The 18,906-nt window shown below is 36.7% G+C and overlaps 2 protein-coding genes across 2 annotated transcripts in view; both read right to left on the bottom strand.

Annotated features, from left to right (window-relative positions):
- kctd1 (potassium channel tetramerization domain containing 1) overlaps nt 1-779 on the bottom strand; it is a 43,973-nt gene extending 43,194 nt beyond the window's left edge. Inside the window, exon 1 of the mRNA XM_051644679.1 lies at nt 375-779. Within this exon, the coding sequence (XP_051500639.1) occupies nt 375-383 (9 nt within the window). The 5' untranslated portion in view covers nt 384-779. The remainder of the gene's footprint in view (nt 1-374) is intronic.
- Nucleotides 780-7,751: 6,972 nt separating this feature from the next.
- aqp4 (aquaporin 4) lies at nt 7,752-16,661 on the bottom strand. Its single transcript, XM_051644680.1, has 5 exons — nt 16,517-16,661; nt 15,050-15,470; nt 13,649-13,813; nt 12,501-12,581; nt 7,752-8,898 (listed from the first exon to the last, which is right to left on the bottom strand). Exons 1-5 carry the CDS (start codon nt 16,570-16,572, stop codon nt 8,626-8,628), a joined length of 996 nt encoding a protein of 331 aa, XP_051500640.1. The 5' UTR covers nt 16,573-16,661; the 3' UTR covers nt 7,752-8,625.
- Between the last annotated feature and the right edge of the window lie 2,245 nt (nt 16,662-18,906).

Here is an 18,906-nt window from a genome sequence, read left to right as displayed (position 1 = left end):
AACACTGTCCTTAACAGACTTTCAAAATCTCTTTCCACATTCGCAGTGGAAGCAGACATTGTAAACGTATTCAAAGAGCGTGCCACTTATCGTGGCGCATCGCGAAAGCGAATCGAGGACGCCATTACTATATCGCGCGAAGTATGCGAGGCAACGCTACAGAACACTTTTACAAATGACACCGCACAAAGTGCTGTTTTGCACTGCTGTTGCACATATCGGTAAGTGAAAGGATGTAAACTGCGAGAAGATACATATTTTTGTCCCAAACGCGCTCATCCTCTGGCACATGCGTACATGCAGCTGCGCTCTGAAGACCCACTGCCTCTCTCTGTAGAAAACCCCCCTACAAAGCCCAATCTGGCGCTTCTCACCTGGAACATGGGACATCCAGCGACGTGTCACCTCTCCGTGTCTGGGCTCCTGTCCTGTCTGCGCCCCTCGCTCAAGCGTTGAGGAATGGAGCCCAGCTGAAGGCAGCTGAAGCTGAATTCACAGAGAGTCGCTCCAGGGGTTTCACAACCCCTCTGGGCCAGACCCGGATAGAGAGGGAAAATAGAGAGAGAGAGAGAGAGAGAGAGAGAGAGCTCTCAAACAAACGCCCCTGCAGATCTCTGCGCACAACACTTCGGGACAACTAGAGAATTAAACGATCACAAGAATAAGCTATTTGCAATACACAAAAATTTGCGATTTCTCTTATTTTAGGGTATGAAAAGGCTCTTGTGTTTTTTCAGCGTAAAACAGTCGTCCTCCTTCCTATGTCTTGCAGCAGGGAGGCAGATTTGAATGGTTATGATTAGTTTTGATGGAACACTTCTTTCTTTCTTTCTTTCTTTCTTCTGCAATCTGTCTCTCTGATGGTATTAATCTCAGTCCATTCTCATTGAGAGTGCTGCCACTCTTTCACATCTCTTGTAATGAGACACATCATTTATCTGCCCGTTCTGTGTGCGTCAGGGGTTGTCAGCCACAGTCATGAGCCCCATTTGTGTGCTTTGTGTGTTGTGTCAGGTATACAAGGCAAAAAGCGAGAAGGAATGAGGAAGTAGTTGTGTGAACTGTGCGAAAAAGTGAGTTCACATATGTTTATGTGCGTGTGTGGCACCTTCTCAGTTCACTCCAGGCACTGTGAGAATCAAACAATTTCATGCAGTGAGCAGAAGGGGAAATGAACTGAGCCGTGAGCCATAATAAAATTATCCAAATGTTATTATGGCGCCGGCTGCCTCTGTCCTACTTTAATACACATTTCAGCTCCTCCGGGTCTCCTGCTGGCACTAGCCCTGCTGAATAAATCAACATTAGCTCATGTCTAAATTATTAAGGAAGTGACTTAGGCTCCTGTTTATTGTATAAATTATTAGGAGGGTGAAAGTGTTAAATGCTTGATTTGCCATTTAAATTTCAAAATTCCCCAAGTAACGGTTATTTCTGCGGGTTTCCGCATGGTGCGTTTGTGGGATGTACAGTATGTATGTGTGTGTCTGGGTGTATGTGTGTGTATTTGCCGGGAAGTAAATCGCTGGGGTTGATCTGATAAAGTAAGAATGGAGATGGGAGCGTTTTCTTCTGTACTGGTCATAGTTTTAAAACCTTCATTTTAAAATAAATTTGACTTCAAAATCTGTGTGAAAAATGCACACCAACTGCTTTTTTTGTTGTTGTTAACAGCAAAAAAGAATCAGGGGAGAGGCCCAAGGTTTTTTGGACAATCAGAAAGCTAGCTGATCAGAAACATTCTCTGCCTGTCAATAATTGTGTACATCCGGTGTGCTGATATGTCTTTGGAGGGGTTTTTGGAAAGAGGGCTTGTGGTTAAAGGGATGAAGATGATCCAATTCAGATCCGATTAAGTCTGGTGGAAGTTAGCAACAGCTGAAATTTCTTATAGTAACTTTATTGCACCAAGGCTAATAAACATATTACTGGGCAGGAGAATTGTTTGTTCCAATTATTATCAAATGTAACTATTTGCCAAGCCAACATCCTGTTATTCTACAAACTTGTAACCAAAATTGTAGAGAAGATAAACAACCAAAATTGTAGAGCTTTCAAGCTACATCCACCAAACTGGGTACAGACCTGCAGACAGATCTGGAATGCATGATGTCTTTTCTAACTGATCGGAATTACGGTGTTCACACAGCGGATGATCAAATTTAGGAAAATCCCATATATTTACGGAATGTTCAAATAGGCAAAGACTATTCAAACTCCAACTGTCAAAAATGTAAATGTTAACAAACCCACAAAGGTCAATCAATCAATCAATCCATTCAGCCATCATCCATCCATCCACCAAATCAATCAGTGAGTCAGTCTGTCCATCCATCCATCCAATCAATCAATCAATCAGTCACTCCATCCATCCATCCATTCCGTTTTTCCGTCCATCCGTCTATCCATCCATCCATCCCTCCATCCACTAAATCAATCAGTAAGTCAGTCCGTCCATCCATCCAATCAATCAATCAATAAATCAATCAGTCACTCCATCCATCCATCCATCCATCCATTCCGTCCGTCCATCCATCCATCCATCCATCCATCCATCCATCCATCCACCAAATCAATCAATGAGTCAGTCCATCCATCCATCCAATCAATCAATCAGTCACTCCATCCATCCATCCATCCATCTATTCCATCTGTCCGTCCATCCATCCATCCATCCATCCATCCATCCATTCCATCCATCCGTCCATCCGTCCATCCATCCATCCATTCCATCCGTCCATCTGTCCATCCATCCATCCATTCTGTCCGTCAGTCCGTCCATCTGTCCATCCATCCATCCACTATCACTCTGTCTGTTTGGTCTGTCTTTCTATCTATCGGTCAAACTATCTTTACTTTAAGGCATTTTTAAACTTTTTTTAACTTTCAGACAAGCCAAAATCAAAGTTTTTCTCAACAAACTTTACCTATCCAGTTGAACATTGTTTTTTTTGTTGTTATTATATTGCATTGTTGCCATTTTTAAAAGAAATAAGTGACCCGAGACAGTTGTTTTACCACAGTTGACGGGCTTTTAGGGACTGACATCTTAGAGTCTAAGAACAACCCTTACCCAACCCGGTCTCATAACATATTCATATAAGTCATATTAATTGTGTGAGATGGCAAAATCATAAGAAATCATATGGGTTGGCTCATACAAAAATGTAGTACTTTCTCAAAGAGAGAAAAACAAACCAATGAACAAATATAATATTGATTTTTCCAACAAGTTTAACCACTAACCCAAACCTAAACCTAACCATGATTGTAATAGGAAAATAACTACCACGGAAAAATAAAAGTGAGGTTTGAAACGAGATGAAGGAAACATATTACAGGTTATTGACATACTTCAGTCATTTGAATTGCCTAAATAAATATGGAATGAGTGCCCAAATTTGTTCACAGATGTTTCCTTTATATATATATATATATATATATATAAAAAAAAGGTTGGACAGGAGGCTAGCTAAAATTGGATGCCCGTATTGTATCGACTTCAAACTCTGTTTGTTGATTAGCTGTTTTCTATGGGAAGTTGTACCTTTTCATATGAGCCAAGTCGTTAGATATCTTACGATTTCACCATCTCATACGAATCATTGCAAGTTGTTTTAAGACTATGTTGCCCATACTCTTGGTAAAATCACTGTAACTCATGACTTCTTCTGGCTTATTGCTTTATTTCCAGATCACAAGTCTTTAAAGAGGTCACATTATAATATATTTTATACTGTAACATGATACATCGAATATATCAGTTCATTTGAGGTGACCTGTCCAATAACCCTTTCAACATAATAAAAAATGTCAGAGATGAAAAGCTCTGAAGTAAGCCCAGATAGGTTTATTTCATACCTGATTTAATTTATTTATGCTTTCAGTCACTCATAAAGGCAAATTGCATAAAGGTCAGTAAGCTTTGTAGAAGGAGATCTTGATTGGATCAAAATTTTTCATTTAAGTGAAGTCCTCACACCCCCATTAAATAACTCTTCAACCATAGTACATATGTGAGTCTACATCCAGAGAGATCAGGCATTTTTGAAGATGTAGACACAACCTTCCACATACAGCCCATCACTTAATTTGTCTCCAGTAATATTCATTGGACTGCTTAATATTACACAAAACCGCAGTGTGAGCTTGCATGAATATTCATAGTCGGATTGTTTATTGTGTTTAGCCCCTGGCCTTGCTTCAAACTTCCCTCCTTTGTGCATTGTGTATGTGAGTGTCCATGTATGTGTGTGTATGTTTCTTATGTATACATCTGTTGGAGTCTGACTATGCTTTTGCAATTTTCACCACTTGTTTTAGGGTTTGTCTATAATGACTTATGTGTCTGTGAAGTTGTATTAATGCACACTTATTCACACACAAAAGTCTTTGACGCTGCTAGTCAGTCTATGTGCGTTGTGATGGAGAATTTCCTCAGTCACATGGGAAAATAAATAATTCAACAGACTAACTGCTGAGATTTTTTCTTTCTTCAATTAATTTAAATGGAGCAATTAAGATTTAAATTTTAATAAATAGCTGAGGGAGGGATTGAAGTGAGGGAGGCTTCCATTGTTGCAGCCAAAAGCCTTGGGATTAAACATACTTAATTATAAATAAAAATATAAACACATGTACCTCTCATTCCCTCTTATTCTTTTTTTTTTTTTAAATATATATATATATATATACATATACACACACACTCACACACACAGGGTTGGGGAGTAACGGAATACATGTCATTAATGTCACTGTATTTCATTACAGTTGCAATTTAAATAATTGGTAATTAGAATACAGTTACATTCAAATGTATTTTGATTACTGAAGAGATTACTTTGCATTTTATTGTCATTTGTTTCATTTAATATTTAGTCCTGTTGGAAAGTCGGATGGAAAACATTTATACATATAAATGATGCGATCCAAAGTGCATTTGAACAGCGGTGAAACACTTTCTTATGATGTGTTACATTCATACGAGCAGACAGAGAAGTAAGTTTGAAGTAAGTTTGGAGCAGAAGAAATAGAAATAAACCTTGTGTAAATTGTCAGCTTTACGCTAAGCTAAAATGCTATTTCTAGCCATTTTACATGCACGTTACCAGACACGATCATATTTTTTTATCAAGAAAATTCACGTTGGATCATAATTTCTTTTTTCTAGTAAGACCTTTGATATTAGGGCAAAAATCGTATTCTTGATAATCATTTTTGTATTGTTTTCCTGTAAAAATATCTAAAAATCCTTAAAACAACAATCAGTTAGATTTATCATGTTTTAGAAACAACATTGCATAAGATATTTAGGTTTTTCAGAGAATGTATTTTTAACATGTGTATTTTGTCTTACTATGCTGGCAGAGTTTTTTTTTTAGTCAAAACAAGTGAAAAAATCTACCAGTGCTGAAGAAGTAATCCAAAGTATTTAGAATATGTTACTGACCTTGAGTAATCTAATGGGATACGTTACAAATTACATTTTACAGCATGTATTCTGTAATCTGTAGTGGAATACATTAAAAAAATTAACCGTCCCAACCCTGCGCGCACACACACACACACACACTCACTCACTCCAGGAGGTGAAAGGAAGGGAGTGCTATAAAACTGAGTATGTCAGAGGCAGAATGACTTGTGAAACAACATCATTGTGTGCTGTCTACTGCATTCGACAGAAAAGTTTTGGTTTGATTACACACCAAAGCGAGGAAATAAACGGTCCCTCCTCTTCCCCCGAAACAAAACAAGCACAAATCTGGCGCTCCTCACTAACAGATAAACAAATCTGCTCAACAAAATTAATGAGTCTGTGGTTAACAGCGCTGTTTAAGGATGTGCTGCCCTCTGCTGGTAAGGCGATGAAGAGACGTCACAAGTGCAATGCAAAGCTCGTTACTTATTTAAAAAAAAAATTCTGTAAAATTCAGTATTTCACATAATGTTGGAACATTCAGTATGTATAATTTTTACTTAATTTACATCAATAACTGCATTACTGGTCAAAAGTTTGGAAACACTTGACTGAATGTATGATTCTCATGATCTTACAAAACTTTTGATCTAAACGCTTATGCTTAGAAATTAATGTAAAAAAAATAAATAATTATTAGGAACTCTAATACTGTAAAAAAGAAAAAGAAAAAAAAAGGAAACTCAGATCGATTCCTAATTAAGTTTTTTTGATAGAATTCCCAGCTTGTGCAGAAATCTCATCAAAAGATGGCTACTTTGAAGAAGCTAAGATATAAAGATAGTTTTGATTTGTTGAACATTTTTTTGGCCAGTACTTAATTTCCATACATCCATTTTTGTTTTTGCATAGATTTGAACTTGACTGTTATTCTATTTAGACTATTATTAATAGTATTAATAATGTAGAAAATAGTAATGATAAAGAATGAGTAGGTGTGTCCAAACTTTTGATTGGTAGTGTATATGAATATAAACATGATTAATAACACACAGTTATTAAATAATCAATGTATTTGACTTTAGTTTATAACATAACCTTGCACATTAACATGAAATAACTCACACTGGGATGATGCATGACTGTAAATGATATCAAACAAAATCACACAAATCGATAAAAGAAAAAATTATTGACATTACACTAGTAAATTGTTTCTGATTATGTACATGTGTTCTTAAGGCTATAGGAATAGGTAAAGGTGGAAGGACAATATATAGTTGTGTTCTGCGAGTGTGTGAGCATTTGTCTGTCATAAGAAAAATTGTAAGTGAAAAAATCAGGCAGCACTAAGTTCAAATACAAAATTTAAATCATAAATCATTCAGGGCTGCAATCTTACAGATTTCTGTCAGTAATAGTCGAAGACATAATATTCATAACATTGAAGAAATTTTTTTTAACGCTTATAAGGTTCCATTCACTTAAATTAGTTAATGCATTAGGTATCACAAAGTAACAATGAACAATATATTTTTTACAGCATTTATTAATCTTTGTTAAAACCTCTTCAACTCTGCGGACCTGCCGGCAGGTCCAAAAGGAGGCACTATGTCGTGAAAATAGGTTAATGCTTAAAATTTTTAAGTCTCCAAATGCATAAGTCAGGAATATGGGGTACCATTTGAAAGCTTAGAATCTGATCTTTTCATATATAACATCACATCTCCATTTGCGTCGCAAATCAGCACAACCTAGAGGTCATGTTGTATAAATATATAATATGAATATAAAAGTCTATTTTGTTGCCCTAATACCACAGCTCGAAAGATTTCCAAAAGAGTCACAAAGTGAAATATGATTTCTATAAGACATCGAAAAAACAAAAGTCTCTTTTGTGCACCGATCACTGCTGCTGTAAGCCATAAATAGCCAAAAACTTTATATCTGCTTTTACCCTAGGCAGTTTCCTAAAAAAATTGCCATTTTTTACTTGTCTGTGAGCTTGCTTGTGTGAATAATTAAATATTATATCTTAGATGTCCAGAACAAAATATGCCATCCAGCAGGAAAAGCATACTAAACAAATTATCAGACATATATTTTATCAAAAAAAAAAAAAAAAAAAAAAAAAGATCATTATAAGATTGTAAAAATATACTGTACAATATCATTTATTTAGGTTAATGCTAGCTAATACAAATACAATTGTTCATTGTTAGTTCATGATAGTTCATAGTAAATTAACTAATGTTAACATATACAGTACAACTTTTGATTTAAAAAAATTACTATATGTTGAAATTAACCAAGATGAATTAATGCTGTAAAAGTATTGTTCATTGTTAGTTCATATTGACTAATGTTAACAAATGGAACCTTATTGTAAAGTGTTACCAAAAATATATTCTGTGAAACATGAGATGTATGGGAGAGGGAGAGCATAGAAACACAGGAGGAGACGAAGAGGTTTATTCACACAGAGTGCACTGAGAAGGAAAATTATGTGCATTATTATGGTGATGATCTAATCACAACCTCTGATTTCCAGGTAATAACCCACAGACCAAACTAAACTGTTACATTTACCTAAGTGTGAGAATCACATTCCGTTTTTGTGATTGAGTCATGGAGAATGGATGATGGGTGCATCTGCTGAGCACAGTGATTGGCTAAAAACGTAATAGTGGATTATATTGGATATGAGGGCTGTGGCTATGTGCATCTGGATTTTGATTGTGCTTTAAAGGGAAAGTTGACCAAAAAAAAGTTATCATTTCTCACCCTCTTGTTGTTCCAAACTCATATGACTTTCTTTCTTTCATGGAACACAGAAGGAGATATTAGGCAGAATGATAGCCTCAGTCACCATTCACTTCCATTGCATCTTTTGCTTTACAATGAAAGTTTATGGTGAGTGTCGCTAACATACTGGAACAACATGAGGGTGTAAAAATAATTACAGAATTTCAATTTTTTGCATAAAAAAATCCCTTTAAGCGGTCAAAAGAGGTGTGTAATAAGTCAAACCATTAGGGGGTTCTTAGCTCATTCTTTGTCTTTAAAGTGAAGAGTTTCGAGTGTAATTTTGTATCAGATCTTACAAGTATAAAAAAACTCACACTGTGACTCTAGATCAGATCTGTCTCTTTGAGCTGGTTATTGCTGTAATTATTCTGGTGTTTCTCCTCAGTGCCTCTCAATAGTCATACAGATGAAAGCACCTCTCCGGCTGACTCTCTCTCCTTCTTCTCTGCCCTCTCCATGTCCAGCACTCTGATTGTTGCCTGCTTGACTGTAAGCTGAGCTTGATCGTTGGGGAAAGCATCTGTGTCCACCACCCGATATGGGTCGATCTGGAAGGGGCCCTTTGAGAGGACTTCAGCATAGCGACGCTTCAGGTCAGGGTCGGGACAAAACAAATATTCATACACAGTAGCGGCAAGAACACCCCCTATTAAAGGGCCCACCCAATACACCTGAGAAAGAAAACGAAAGAGTAAGCATTAATCTTGTTCCCTTTTTTTTTCATCATATTGGTCACATTTATCTCTCTGCAAATCAGCTTCAGATAACTGTGTGGCGCTAATAGCGTTTTAAATGTTTTTTTTGTTTTGTTTTTTAAGATTTATCAAGTTTTAAATGAACAAAACCTACCAACCCTACCCTAAACCTAAAACTAGGGATGCCATAAAATATCGATATATCGATAATTGATCGGCACGTTATTTTATCGATATATTTTTGAGGCATTGATATATAAAAAATAGCCGACTTTTAAATTAGAAGCCTAATTTGCATGTTTTCCAATTCACTCAGTTGGCATCTGTTTAACAGTCTGGCGTAATAGCGTTAGGAGACCACAAGGGGGTGATAGAACATATACTGAAGCAGGTTGCAAGGCACAGGTATCACAACACTGATGTGGCACAGCAGATGGCAGTCCAAAATTACGAAGGTTTTTGTACTTAAAGAATTAACAATGTGACGTTGATGAGTTTGCAAGTTAGTGTATGAAACTGGTGTAACTGCATAAACTGAATGATTAGAAATGGTGACATTTATTATGCAATTTCTCTGTATGTAGCCTTGAATAGGTTTTTCATTCAAGCTGTCAAACCACAAAACGTCATACGTGTAACTGACAATACATTGTGTAGGCTATATGAAAGATACATTCACACAATATATCATCCAGTAATGACTAGAGTAAAAATTTGTTGTCCTTTGATAATGATTTTGGTCAAATGTAATGGAAAACTATGCGAGTTGTGCTCTGTGGCACTTCAGAATTCTGATGCTGAGCGTTGGCAGTGTGTGCGTCATCCACCAGATGTGTCCAGTGTCCCTTTAATTTACACTGTCACTCACACTTGACCAAAATTGTGTTGGGAATTTATATATTATATATATCGATAATCATTGGGAAAATCTTCCGATTATCGGTGCTTGAAAAAGACATCAATCCCAAGCCTACCTAAAAGTAACCAATAGTGTCAGAAAAAGCAAATGTGAGGTGAAAACAGATTGGGTTAATGCTCTATCGAGTTTTAAATCAACAAAACCGAACCTAAATCTTAAACCTAAACCAAACTGATATTGAAAAAGCAAATGTGAGATAAAACATTTTGCAGATACAACTACATAATTTTGTGGGGCTTTACCACACTTTCATCTTACATGTCGATTTGCATGCTCTCCAGGACTTGTACAACAAAGTGCAACACTATATCAGTTCAGCTACTGTGCAATTTGAGTACATTTGGACAAGCTAATAAATGTTGATTATGAAATGCAAACGTTAAAATGTACCACCTTACAAATCATGCACTACAGTAAAGTGTTTTGATAAGATGGCATTTGTGTTAGGAACAGGGAGAAAAATAAGTGTTTATAAACTGATAATCTGCCATTTTAGTTGTGATCTGTGTAAAAAAGGAATAAAAGTCATTGTTGTTGTAGCGCCTGCAGTGTTTATTTCACCAGGAAACTGCTGCGGTATGTACAACCAGCCACATAAAATTATATTGCAAAACACAGGTAACGTGATTCTATGAAACCAGGTTGTTTATTGGTGTGAAAGAGATTCAAAATCCAAAAGTGTGACAAAACTGTGTCACCCAACTGGCATGATGACAGAAACAGAAGTGGCCGTGACGCAATGCACAGCACAGAGCTTATGCGCAGAGCAGATACGTTTACTAGTGCGATGCTGCGTGAAACAAGATGCAGTTTGTTTTGTTTTTCTTACAATTTTCAAACCATTATATTCAAGCAGCTATCATTTGGGTGGACCAGCCTTCAATCTGGATGAACCAGAGCCAACTTGGTCCTTATGTGACCTCGCCTTTGATTTATACCTGTCAGTCCCTTAAACATCCTCCCACCTCTCCTTTCAATCAGAATCTCTGAAATCTCTCATTGATGAAATTCACACCAACCCTTTGTAAAGGGCAAAGTATGTATCATGCAGTAAGTGTAGTAAACACCCCATGACGGGGTTGTTGTGACCTTTCTAATGTTACAGCGCATGTGCGGAGACCCTGTAGCAGCCGTGATGACAGCAGCGTCAGTTAGACTTGTCATTCATGGTGCTATATAATGCATATATACAGGGACCATGCAAACTTCACTAGTGACAAATGTCATATGTCAACTTTATTCTGGATACCACATCTGTCTGGTTTCTGATTTGTCCTACTCCCGGAATGCCAGTGTACTACAAACTCTTGCAAAGTTAAAGTTAGAACTGTTACCACCAATTTTCATGATGGCTGATCAGTATGGTTTGGTGGGTTTTTCAATGATAGATTCTTGAACTTTTATTGAAACCCCCATTTGTAACCCCCAATCTTGAATATTAGATTACAATCTTGCTTAAAGTAACACTGGGAAATTATCATGTTCTTTTCACTGCTGAGAGGCATCACTTCACATTGGTACTATATTGTACTATATATATATATATATATATATATATATATATATATATATATATATATATATATAAATATTAAAAAAGAAAAGGAGTGACTGTTTGCACTATGTGTAAATAGCATCTGCCACACAGCGCAGCTATGCGCACAAATAGTCTGATGGAAACACAGACATTTAAGACAAATTGCACCCCCAAGTATCACTACAGTGACATAGTGTGTAAAGATGGTGTGGATGTGCTTTTTTCATTTCGTTTCCTGTCTCCTCTCTTAATATTTTCTTTATAATATTAACTACTATATAATACAACTTATAATAATCAATAAAAATGAATATAAAGTTTGATTTCCTCGCAGTGATTCAGTCACACTGAAGGTCAGGGAGTTGAGAGGAAGGTTTAATCCATGTGATTTTACTATAGTAATAATGTATTAACCATGTTTTTTTTTTGTGTGTGTGGAAGCTGTAGTTATAATGCAATTAACCATGGTGTTACTACAGTAATATTGTGTTAATAAAGTAAATGTTTAATTCTGAGGTTACTACGAATTCACTACAAAATACTATGGTGATGCTATGGTTACTGCAGTAAAACCATGGTTAATTTGGTAAGGGAAGGTTAGGGTTAGGTTTAGGGGTACTGGTTGGTGTAGGGTGTCTATGGGACTCTAAATAAACACAAAAAACACACTGCAGTGATGCCCCTATACTGTATATTAGTATTTCATTAGGGGTGCAAATAACATCTAACAATATTTGCACTTAATGCAAAGAAGATGTTTTTTTTGTTGTTGTTGCTATTTACACTTACTGACTTAAGCCTGTATACTACAGTAAATAGACCTAACTGTCTTCATACCAAAGACCTCTGTTAGGTCAAATATAAACTCAGTAAAGGCCTTGTTGTGCCAGATATAGTTTAGTCCCTTTTAGAAGAGTGAGGCAAAGCCAAAATGTTCTTCTAACAAATGTCTATGGCACTGAATCCAAATCCTTCTCAGTTTCACCCTTATCAATCATAGTTCCAAAGGCCATGCTGACCTTCGGCATTTATGCACATAAATATCATCTGTAAAATTGTGCAATAATTTTATGTGCCTTTGCATTGTTGGTCCACACTCAAAAGACCTAGTGTGAACCTTACCCAGTGGTCACTCCACTTTCCCATGATGACTGCAGGACCAAAAGAGCGAGCTGGATTCATACTGGCCCCAGTGTATGGGATCTGGAACACACAGAACAAACATGTTACATTGTTTATGATGAGAAGAGATGTTTTGGCTCTTTAAATAAAAAATCTGATCTAAAGAGTCTAAAAGGGACAGTTCACCCAAAGATGAAAATTCTGCAATCAGATTTACTCATCATGAGTAAATCACCCTCATAGTCCCAAATCCATATTTCTTCTGCAGAACATTAAATGAGATTTTAAAGAATGTTGCGGTAGCCGATTTCCATACTATGGCAGTTGATAGATGACAAATGACTCACTTCAAAGCTTAAAAAAAGCACCTAAAAGTTTCATAAAAGTAGTCCATGTGACTTGTGTGTCATATTCCAAGTCTTCTCAAGACATACGGTCTTCTTATGAAATTGTTTTTCTCTCTCAAATCAAATCATCGATGACCGCATGTATATAGAGCCCAAATCATAAATATGGTGACACATCAATAACATCTTGCTCTTTTTAAGCTTTAAAATGAGGCACTATCCACTGCTATTGATTGGAAATCAGTGATAAAGTCATTCTTTAAAATCTCTCCTTTTGTGTTCCGAAGAAGAAAGAAAGTCAGACGGGTTTGGAATGACATGAGGGTGAGTAAATAATAACAGAATTTTCATTTTTGGGTGAACTATTTCTTTAAGTAATGTTCTTAACAATGACAGGCCTAAATACATTGTGGGTCATGAAGAAGGCATCCTGTCCTCATGTAAACACCCTTAGTAACACAAATTAGGTTTCATTTAAACACCTCTGAGACTATTGGCATGGAGATCATATTATCACTTGGGAGTGTAGCTGGGTTACAGATTCTCCATAGAAAAGTGCAGCACAACTAAGCAGATACACGTACATCTCAAGAGGCTAATCTTTATTGGATAAAAATCTTCAAGCATGGTGTAAAAAATGTGCCTGACAGTAATGGATGAGTGAAATAAGTATGCAAATTTCATTGGACTAACTTGCCCTGAGTATAGATATAGAGGCTCACAATAAATAATGGAAAATGCAATTTAATTTGTACATACTATTTCTTGTTTTTAAAGCAGAGGAAATACTGGGACACTCACAGCGAACAGATGGCTGATGCAAACTGAAAGGCCAATAGCCAATGCTGACGAACCTTTGAGATCGCTGCGTTTGAGGTCACAGGTGGCAAAGACGGTGAAGACGAGCTCAAAAGTGATTATGAGTTCAATCACAATTGCATGACCAGAGGAGATTCCAGCATTGACCTGCAGGAGGCGAGAGTGAGTTATTTGCATGGAGTGAGGAGTGAACTTTATAGGCTGCTCTTAAAACAAATGTTTTTCAATCAAGCCCCCAGCACGGCACATGTTAGGAGTCTCGCTAATCAGACACCCTAATCAATTCAAGGGGCGTTTACTGGCACAGCAATAAACTGATATATATAAAAATTCAGCTTATTCAAGAAAACCGACAATGTAAGGAACAGAACATTTTTGAGAAATGTTTTACCAAAGATTTTGACTGCTACTAATTTTAAGTAGAATAACAGCAGAGCAGTTAAAGCGGATGTGTGTAATTTTTGATGGTAAAATATTTTCTACTATCCCAGCTTAATATGTAGAGACATTTTATAAATAAACCATTCATGAGTAGATTTTACCAAAAAATCACAGTATGATGCATCGTTGCAGAAATGAACTAGCTGTGTTAAACATCCGTTGTTCAAACCATGTTGGTTCAACACTATAGAGCTGTCATTAATGACGTTATGCATGGGGTGGAGTAATCATTTCAGTGGATTCAGTTTGAATGGATGTCAAATTATAGCACTTTTACATGGATACCAGAAAGCCATTTAGCAGCGCCGGCAACCGCATTTGTCTGCACTGTCTAATTGGCATTCTCTTTACCACATATACATGCAGCTTTTTAAGTTTCCCCTCTTACATCATACTCTGGGGTTCCCCCGGTGCATTTGATGCATGCGAACATGACCACTCTTTAAAAACCTATAAGAACCTTGCTTATGCGTTTACATGGCCACAGAAGCCGCCTTTCTGTTGGAAACCTAGGTGTGTTAAATCGCTCTCTCTAAATCCTTTAATTGGTGTACAGAATGCAGCCGCACTTGCATGATGTTTCAGAACGCCGCTTTCTGCAAAAACACCGGAATAAGCTGTTTTCTTAAGTGCAAGTAAACAGGGTCTTAAATCTTGCAGAATTAAAGATATATATGGAATTAAAGATAAAGAAGACTCAGCAAAGTCAAATGATGTCAACACCATAAACACACCCCTTTGACTCGACCAATGGTGTGAGATTGGGGCATGGCTATCTGTTAGTTTGGCCAATGGTAGCTGAAAGGTGTATTCAGAAGCTGTTTGAAAACAATGTTTGGTTCTGCAATTCTGTTTGTTGGCACACAGAAATGACACACTTCAGCTTTAATGCTTCTAATCGAATGTCTATTTAAAAATAATAACATAACCAGTACAACTCACAGAAGTCACCCCCAGTCCTCCTCTGACTGCTGCTGGGGTCACCCCATACAAGACTGCTGCCCCCACCACTGCCCCCAGGCACTGTGCCAACAAATAAAACACACCCTTTGCCAGGCTCAGCTTCCATGTGGCAACCATTGCTGCAGTAACAGCAGGGTTGATATGGGCACCACTGATATGCCCGAAACACTGGATAAGGGTTGCGATGGACAAGCCAAAGCAGAGAGAGATGAGGACGTGGTCAGGGGGCGGAGGGTTCTCCTCTTTTGCCGCCCAGTTGATAGTGGAACCCAGACTGAGCAGCACAAATATTAACATGGCCAGGAACTCCCCGGAAACCGCTCGCCAGAATTCCTGAGTCCAAACTCCCTTGAAAGCTGCCATGACACTGTTATTGCATCCGCAAGACGACACACACCTCCTTGATGGGACAAAAAGCGAGAGAAAGAGAAACAAGTCCATGATCTTTGTGTCTGATTCATACCTTTTAATGTATAAAAGACAATGCGAGGGTGGATCAAAAACATTTTTTGCACACATTGTCAACTAAAATAAGTGACTAAACAAGGGAAAATCATTTATAGGAGAGTGAAGAATGTACAGGAAGTTCATTTTAAGCGAATTTTATTTTAATGGTCTTTATAAATGACTATTACAGTGTTTAAAAGGACATCATTTTATCTCTCTCTGCTTGGTTTTTAAAGTGTCTCTTCATCCAATTAATATGTGCGCTCCTTCCAAGTGGAAATTCATCCAATTAGAGAGGCCCCAGTTTTCTTCCAAAGATTCCATAGAGCGCAGGCTCAGAAACATTCCAGTAAGAATCATAAACAAAGTGGATCTATTAATAACCAACAAACAACTGTCCAATGGACATTAGTGAAACACATATAGGCTAAATAAATATATTTATACAAATAGATCAATAAGTGAAACTGTGAACATAGAGGAATAAAATATAGAATATTTAAATTGTGGTTAAATAGTGTTATGGATACTCCCTTACAAAAGTATGTGAACCAGTTGCTGCCGACACACCATTTACTATTAGTTACTGTACTTTTATTGAAACTTTGGAAACCACTATCATCAATTAATCAATCAATAGATAAATTAATTAACAAAATGACTGAAAGATTATTGAAGCTTCTTCTAATATTTGAAGAAGTTCCCATACTATTTAATTATGGTTTTACAGTAATAGCAATAACTGTATTTGGGGGCAATTATGGTTGCCACGGTCAATATATTCGATGCAAAAAAAAAAAAAAAAAAAAAAAAAAAAAAACGATTGTCTTTGAAATAATATAAAACAGCCATAATTTTGTGTGATACTTAATCTGAGAGGTGTAGCCTACTCAACTTTAAACAGTTTGCCGCGCTTGTTCGACAACATGCATATCAGTTCCCACGCCAAAATAACCTACTATGAATTTATAGAGGCAAATAGACTAATGACAAACTTACCGAAGAAACCCGCTACTTCTGTTCGGAACCGAGACTTGTGAAAACGACTTTACCATCGCTGAGCAAGCATCCTCTTAGTGGGAAAAGCCTACACCTAACAAGGGATCCTAACCACAAGCTTGTGCTGTACGCGTAATGTAATGATGTGTTTGAGCTACCGCGCGCGCTTCCTCGTGTAATGCATTAGTATGTCCGAGTGTCTGTGCGTTCTCAGCATCTCCTCCCTCTGAATCACCCAAACACCATGCGCTTAAGTATGCTCAAAGAAAAATAATTAAGATCAATTAAACACGAATAGTAAACAAATCATTATCTGCTTGCTGGTGGTGCATTTGCGTGCTTTGCTCACTGAAAACAGCTTATCCCTCCCCTATAGCTTTAGTGCAAAATAATAATAATAATAATAATGATAATAATAATAATAATAATAATAATAATAATTATTATTATTATTACTACTACTACTATTAATTATTATTATTTTGATGATTAAATTACAATAATGACAAATAATAAGCTAATATAATAATAATAATAATAATAATAATAATGTATATTATAATTGTTTATGTTTAAACTAGACAATTATTATTATTATTATTATTATTATTATTATTATTATTATTATTATGGCTACACACCCAAATATTTGATATCACAGAAGTGCCATACATTTTTGAAGAATGAAGAAATAAACAAAAATATATGTCCACTGTAGCACAGAACATGACCAGAACTGGAGGCTGAACTTGTCTACATAGTTAACATGACATTGCATATGATGACACTCCACGTGATATTTATATCTAACATTTACATATTTATCTCTGATTTATGGGTGACTTCTGAATGTCTGAACCTCACACATTATCAGTGAGCTAAAAAAAAATAAATATAAATATATATAAATTAATTAATAAATAAAAGAATATTGATAAATATTTTAAAACTTCTATTTATTTTTTTAATTTGATATATTCAAATCTAGCAATTCAGCATTCTACATTATAAAGACTGGTTTCTAAACTGGAATGTTATTTTAGACCAAGTACAGACCAAGTATATCACGTCGCCTTTTCTGCACATATAATAAAATTATGCATAAAGCTGTAACATGTTAGTGACTGTGGGAGTGACCACTTTCCTCTTGAACTAACCTGAATGGGTTCAGGGCTCCGCACTTTGTCATGCCTTCTACAGACTGACCGGCACCTCAGCGTCTACCTCTCTCTTAGTGTCATAACCGGCTCTTCATGGTCGAGTCAGAACAAGCAGAGACCAGAGTGAAACCAAGAGAGCATGTTCACCAGTGGTACAACTGATCTGAAAGCATACAGCACTAAACCAGAGCAACATCTCACGCCTCATCCCTCATTCTGTCACACACAGCAATACAGTACGCAGTATTGTTAGCTGTTGACACAAATTCTAATACTATGTGGTCAAAAGCTTTGTTATAGTGTTCCATTTTATGAACTTTTATCCTTTTCAGTTCAAAGCAATTCTCTCCTAATGCAAATAGACTGCAAGGCAGAATATTTTGTTGCAATATGACATACTGGGGAAGAATTAAGTAAGTGAATTACTAATCCTGACTCAGGTCACACCTTCTCATCTATTATGCTACAATATAATAGTTTTAGATTAGCTTTTTAGACTTTGTAATTAAAGTTATAAAGTAACAACAAGAAATTTTAACAATCAAAAGATTGGTCCAAGGTCACACAAGGCCACTCCTAAAAAGATTAGTTGGAGTGAAGTTTTAACTCCAGACTTTCAGCTGTAGAATTGGTGCTTGAGAATTGAGAGTAGTAGCAGGTGTTTCCCCATAATTTGTTTTAACGTGTTGACATCAGCCTCTCCGTTGACTCTGAGGCATGTAATCACATGTAATTGATACTGCACTCCCATCCAATCACAGTACATAGTTTATTACAATATGAAATATCGTTGACATTTTTTTTAATTTTTTATTGCCTTTAGGCCGACCCATTTTTGGTGGTCCACCCGAAACAATAAATTCTGCCTATGCTCTGGCCAGCAGGATTTTGATTTAGCCTTTAAGGCACTGGCGCAGTCCAGTCTCGTTGATGATGCATGGGAGGTTCCCCTAATGCCTTGTGCGGTAGGGCAGGCTATGTATTGTAGATTGGAGATGTGTCCCCTGAGGATGAGAAAAAGCTCATAGATTTGTTTCTTGTGCCTAGAGTCAGTTTTATCCACTTCACAGTGCAGAGTTCAGACACAAAGCAACAGTCCATTTCCAACCACCGCACATCAGAGTGCTATAACCTCTTAAAGAGCCACAGTCTGTAGCAGACACTGATGTTTCTCTGGGGGAGTAAAGAATACCTACTGATAAAATATACCTACTCATAAATCTTTCTGTC

Source organism: Myxocyprinus asiaticus, chromosome 19 (genome assembly GCF_019703515.2).
Source record: "Myxocyprinus asiaticus isolate MX2 ecotype Aquarium Trade chromosome 19, UBuf_Myxa_2, whole genome shotgun sequence".
Classification (NCBI taxonomy): domain Eukaryota; kingdom Metazoa; phylum Chordata; class Actinopteri; order Cypriniformes; family Catostomidae; genus Myxocyprinus; species Myxocyprinus asiaticus.
Note: the sequence above shows the minus strand (reverse complement) of the source record. Positions and strands in the feature narration are given on the sequence as shown.

Excerpts from the sequence above, each read along its gene's own strand:
- aqp4 (XM_051644680.1), bottom strand. The coding sequence starts at position 16,572 with ATGGTAAAGTCGTTTTCACAAGTCTCGGTTCCGAACAGAAGTAGCGGG. Across the intron at positions 13,814-15,049 it reads GAGGACTGGGGGTGACTTCT|GTCAATGCTGGAATCTCCTC; the intron begins GTGAGTTGTACT and ends CGCCTCCTGCAG. Across the intron at positions 8,899-12,500 it reads GAAAGTGGAGTGACCACTGG|GTGTATTGGGTGGGCCCTTT; the intron begins GTAAGGTTCACA and ends TTTCTTTCTCAG.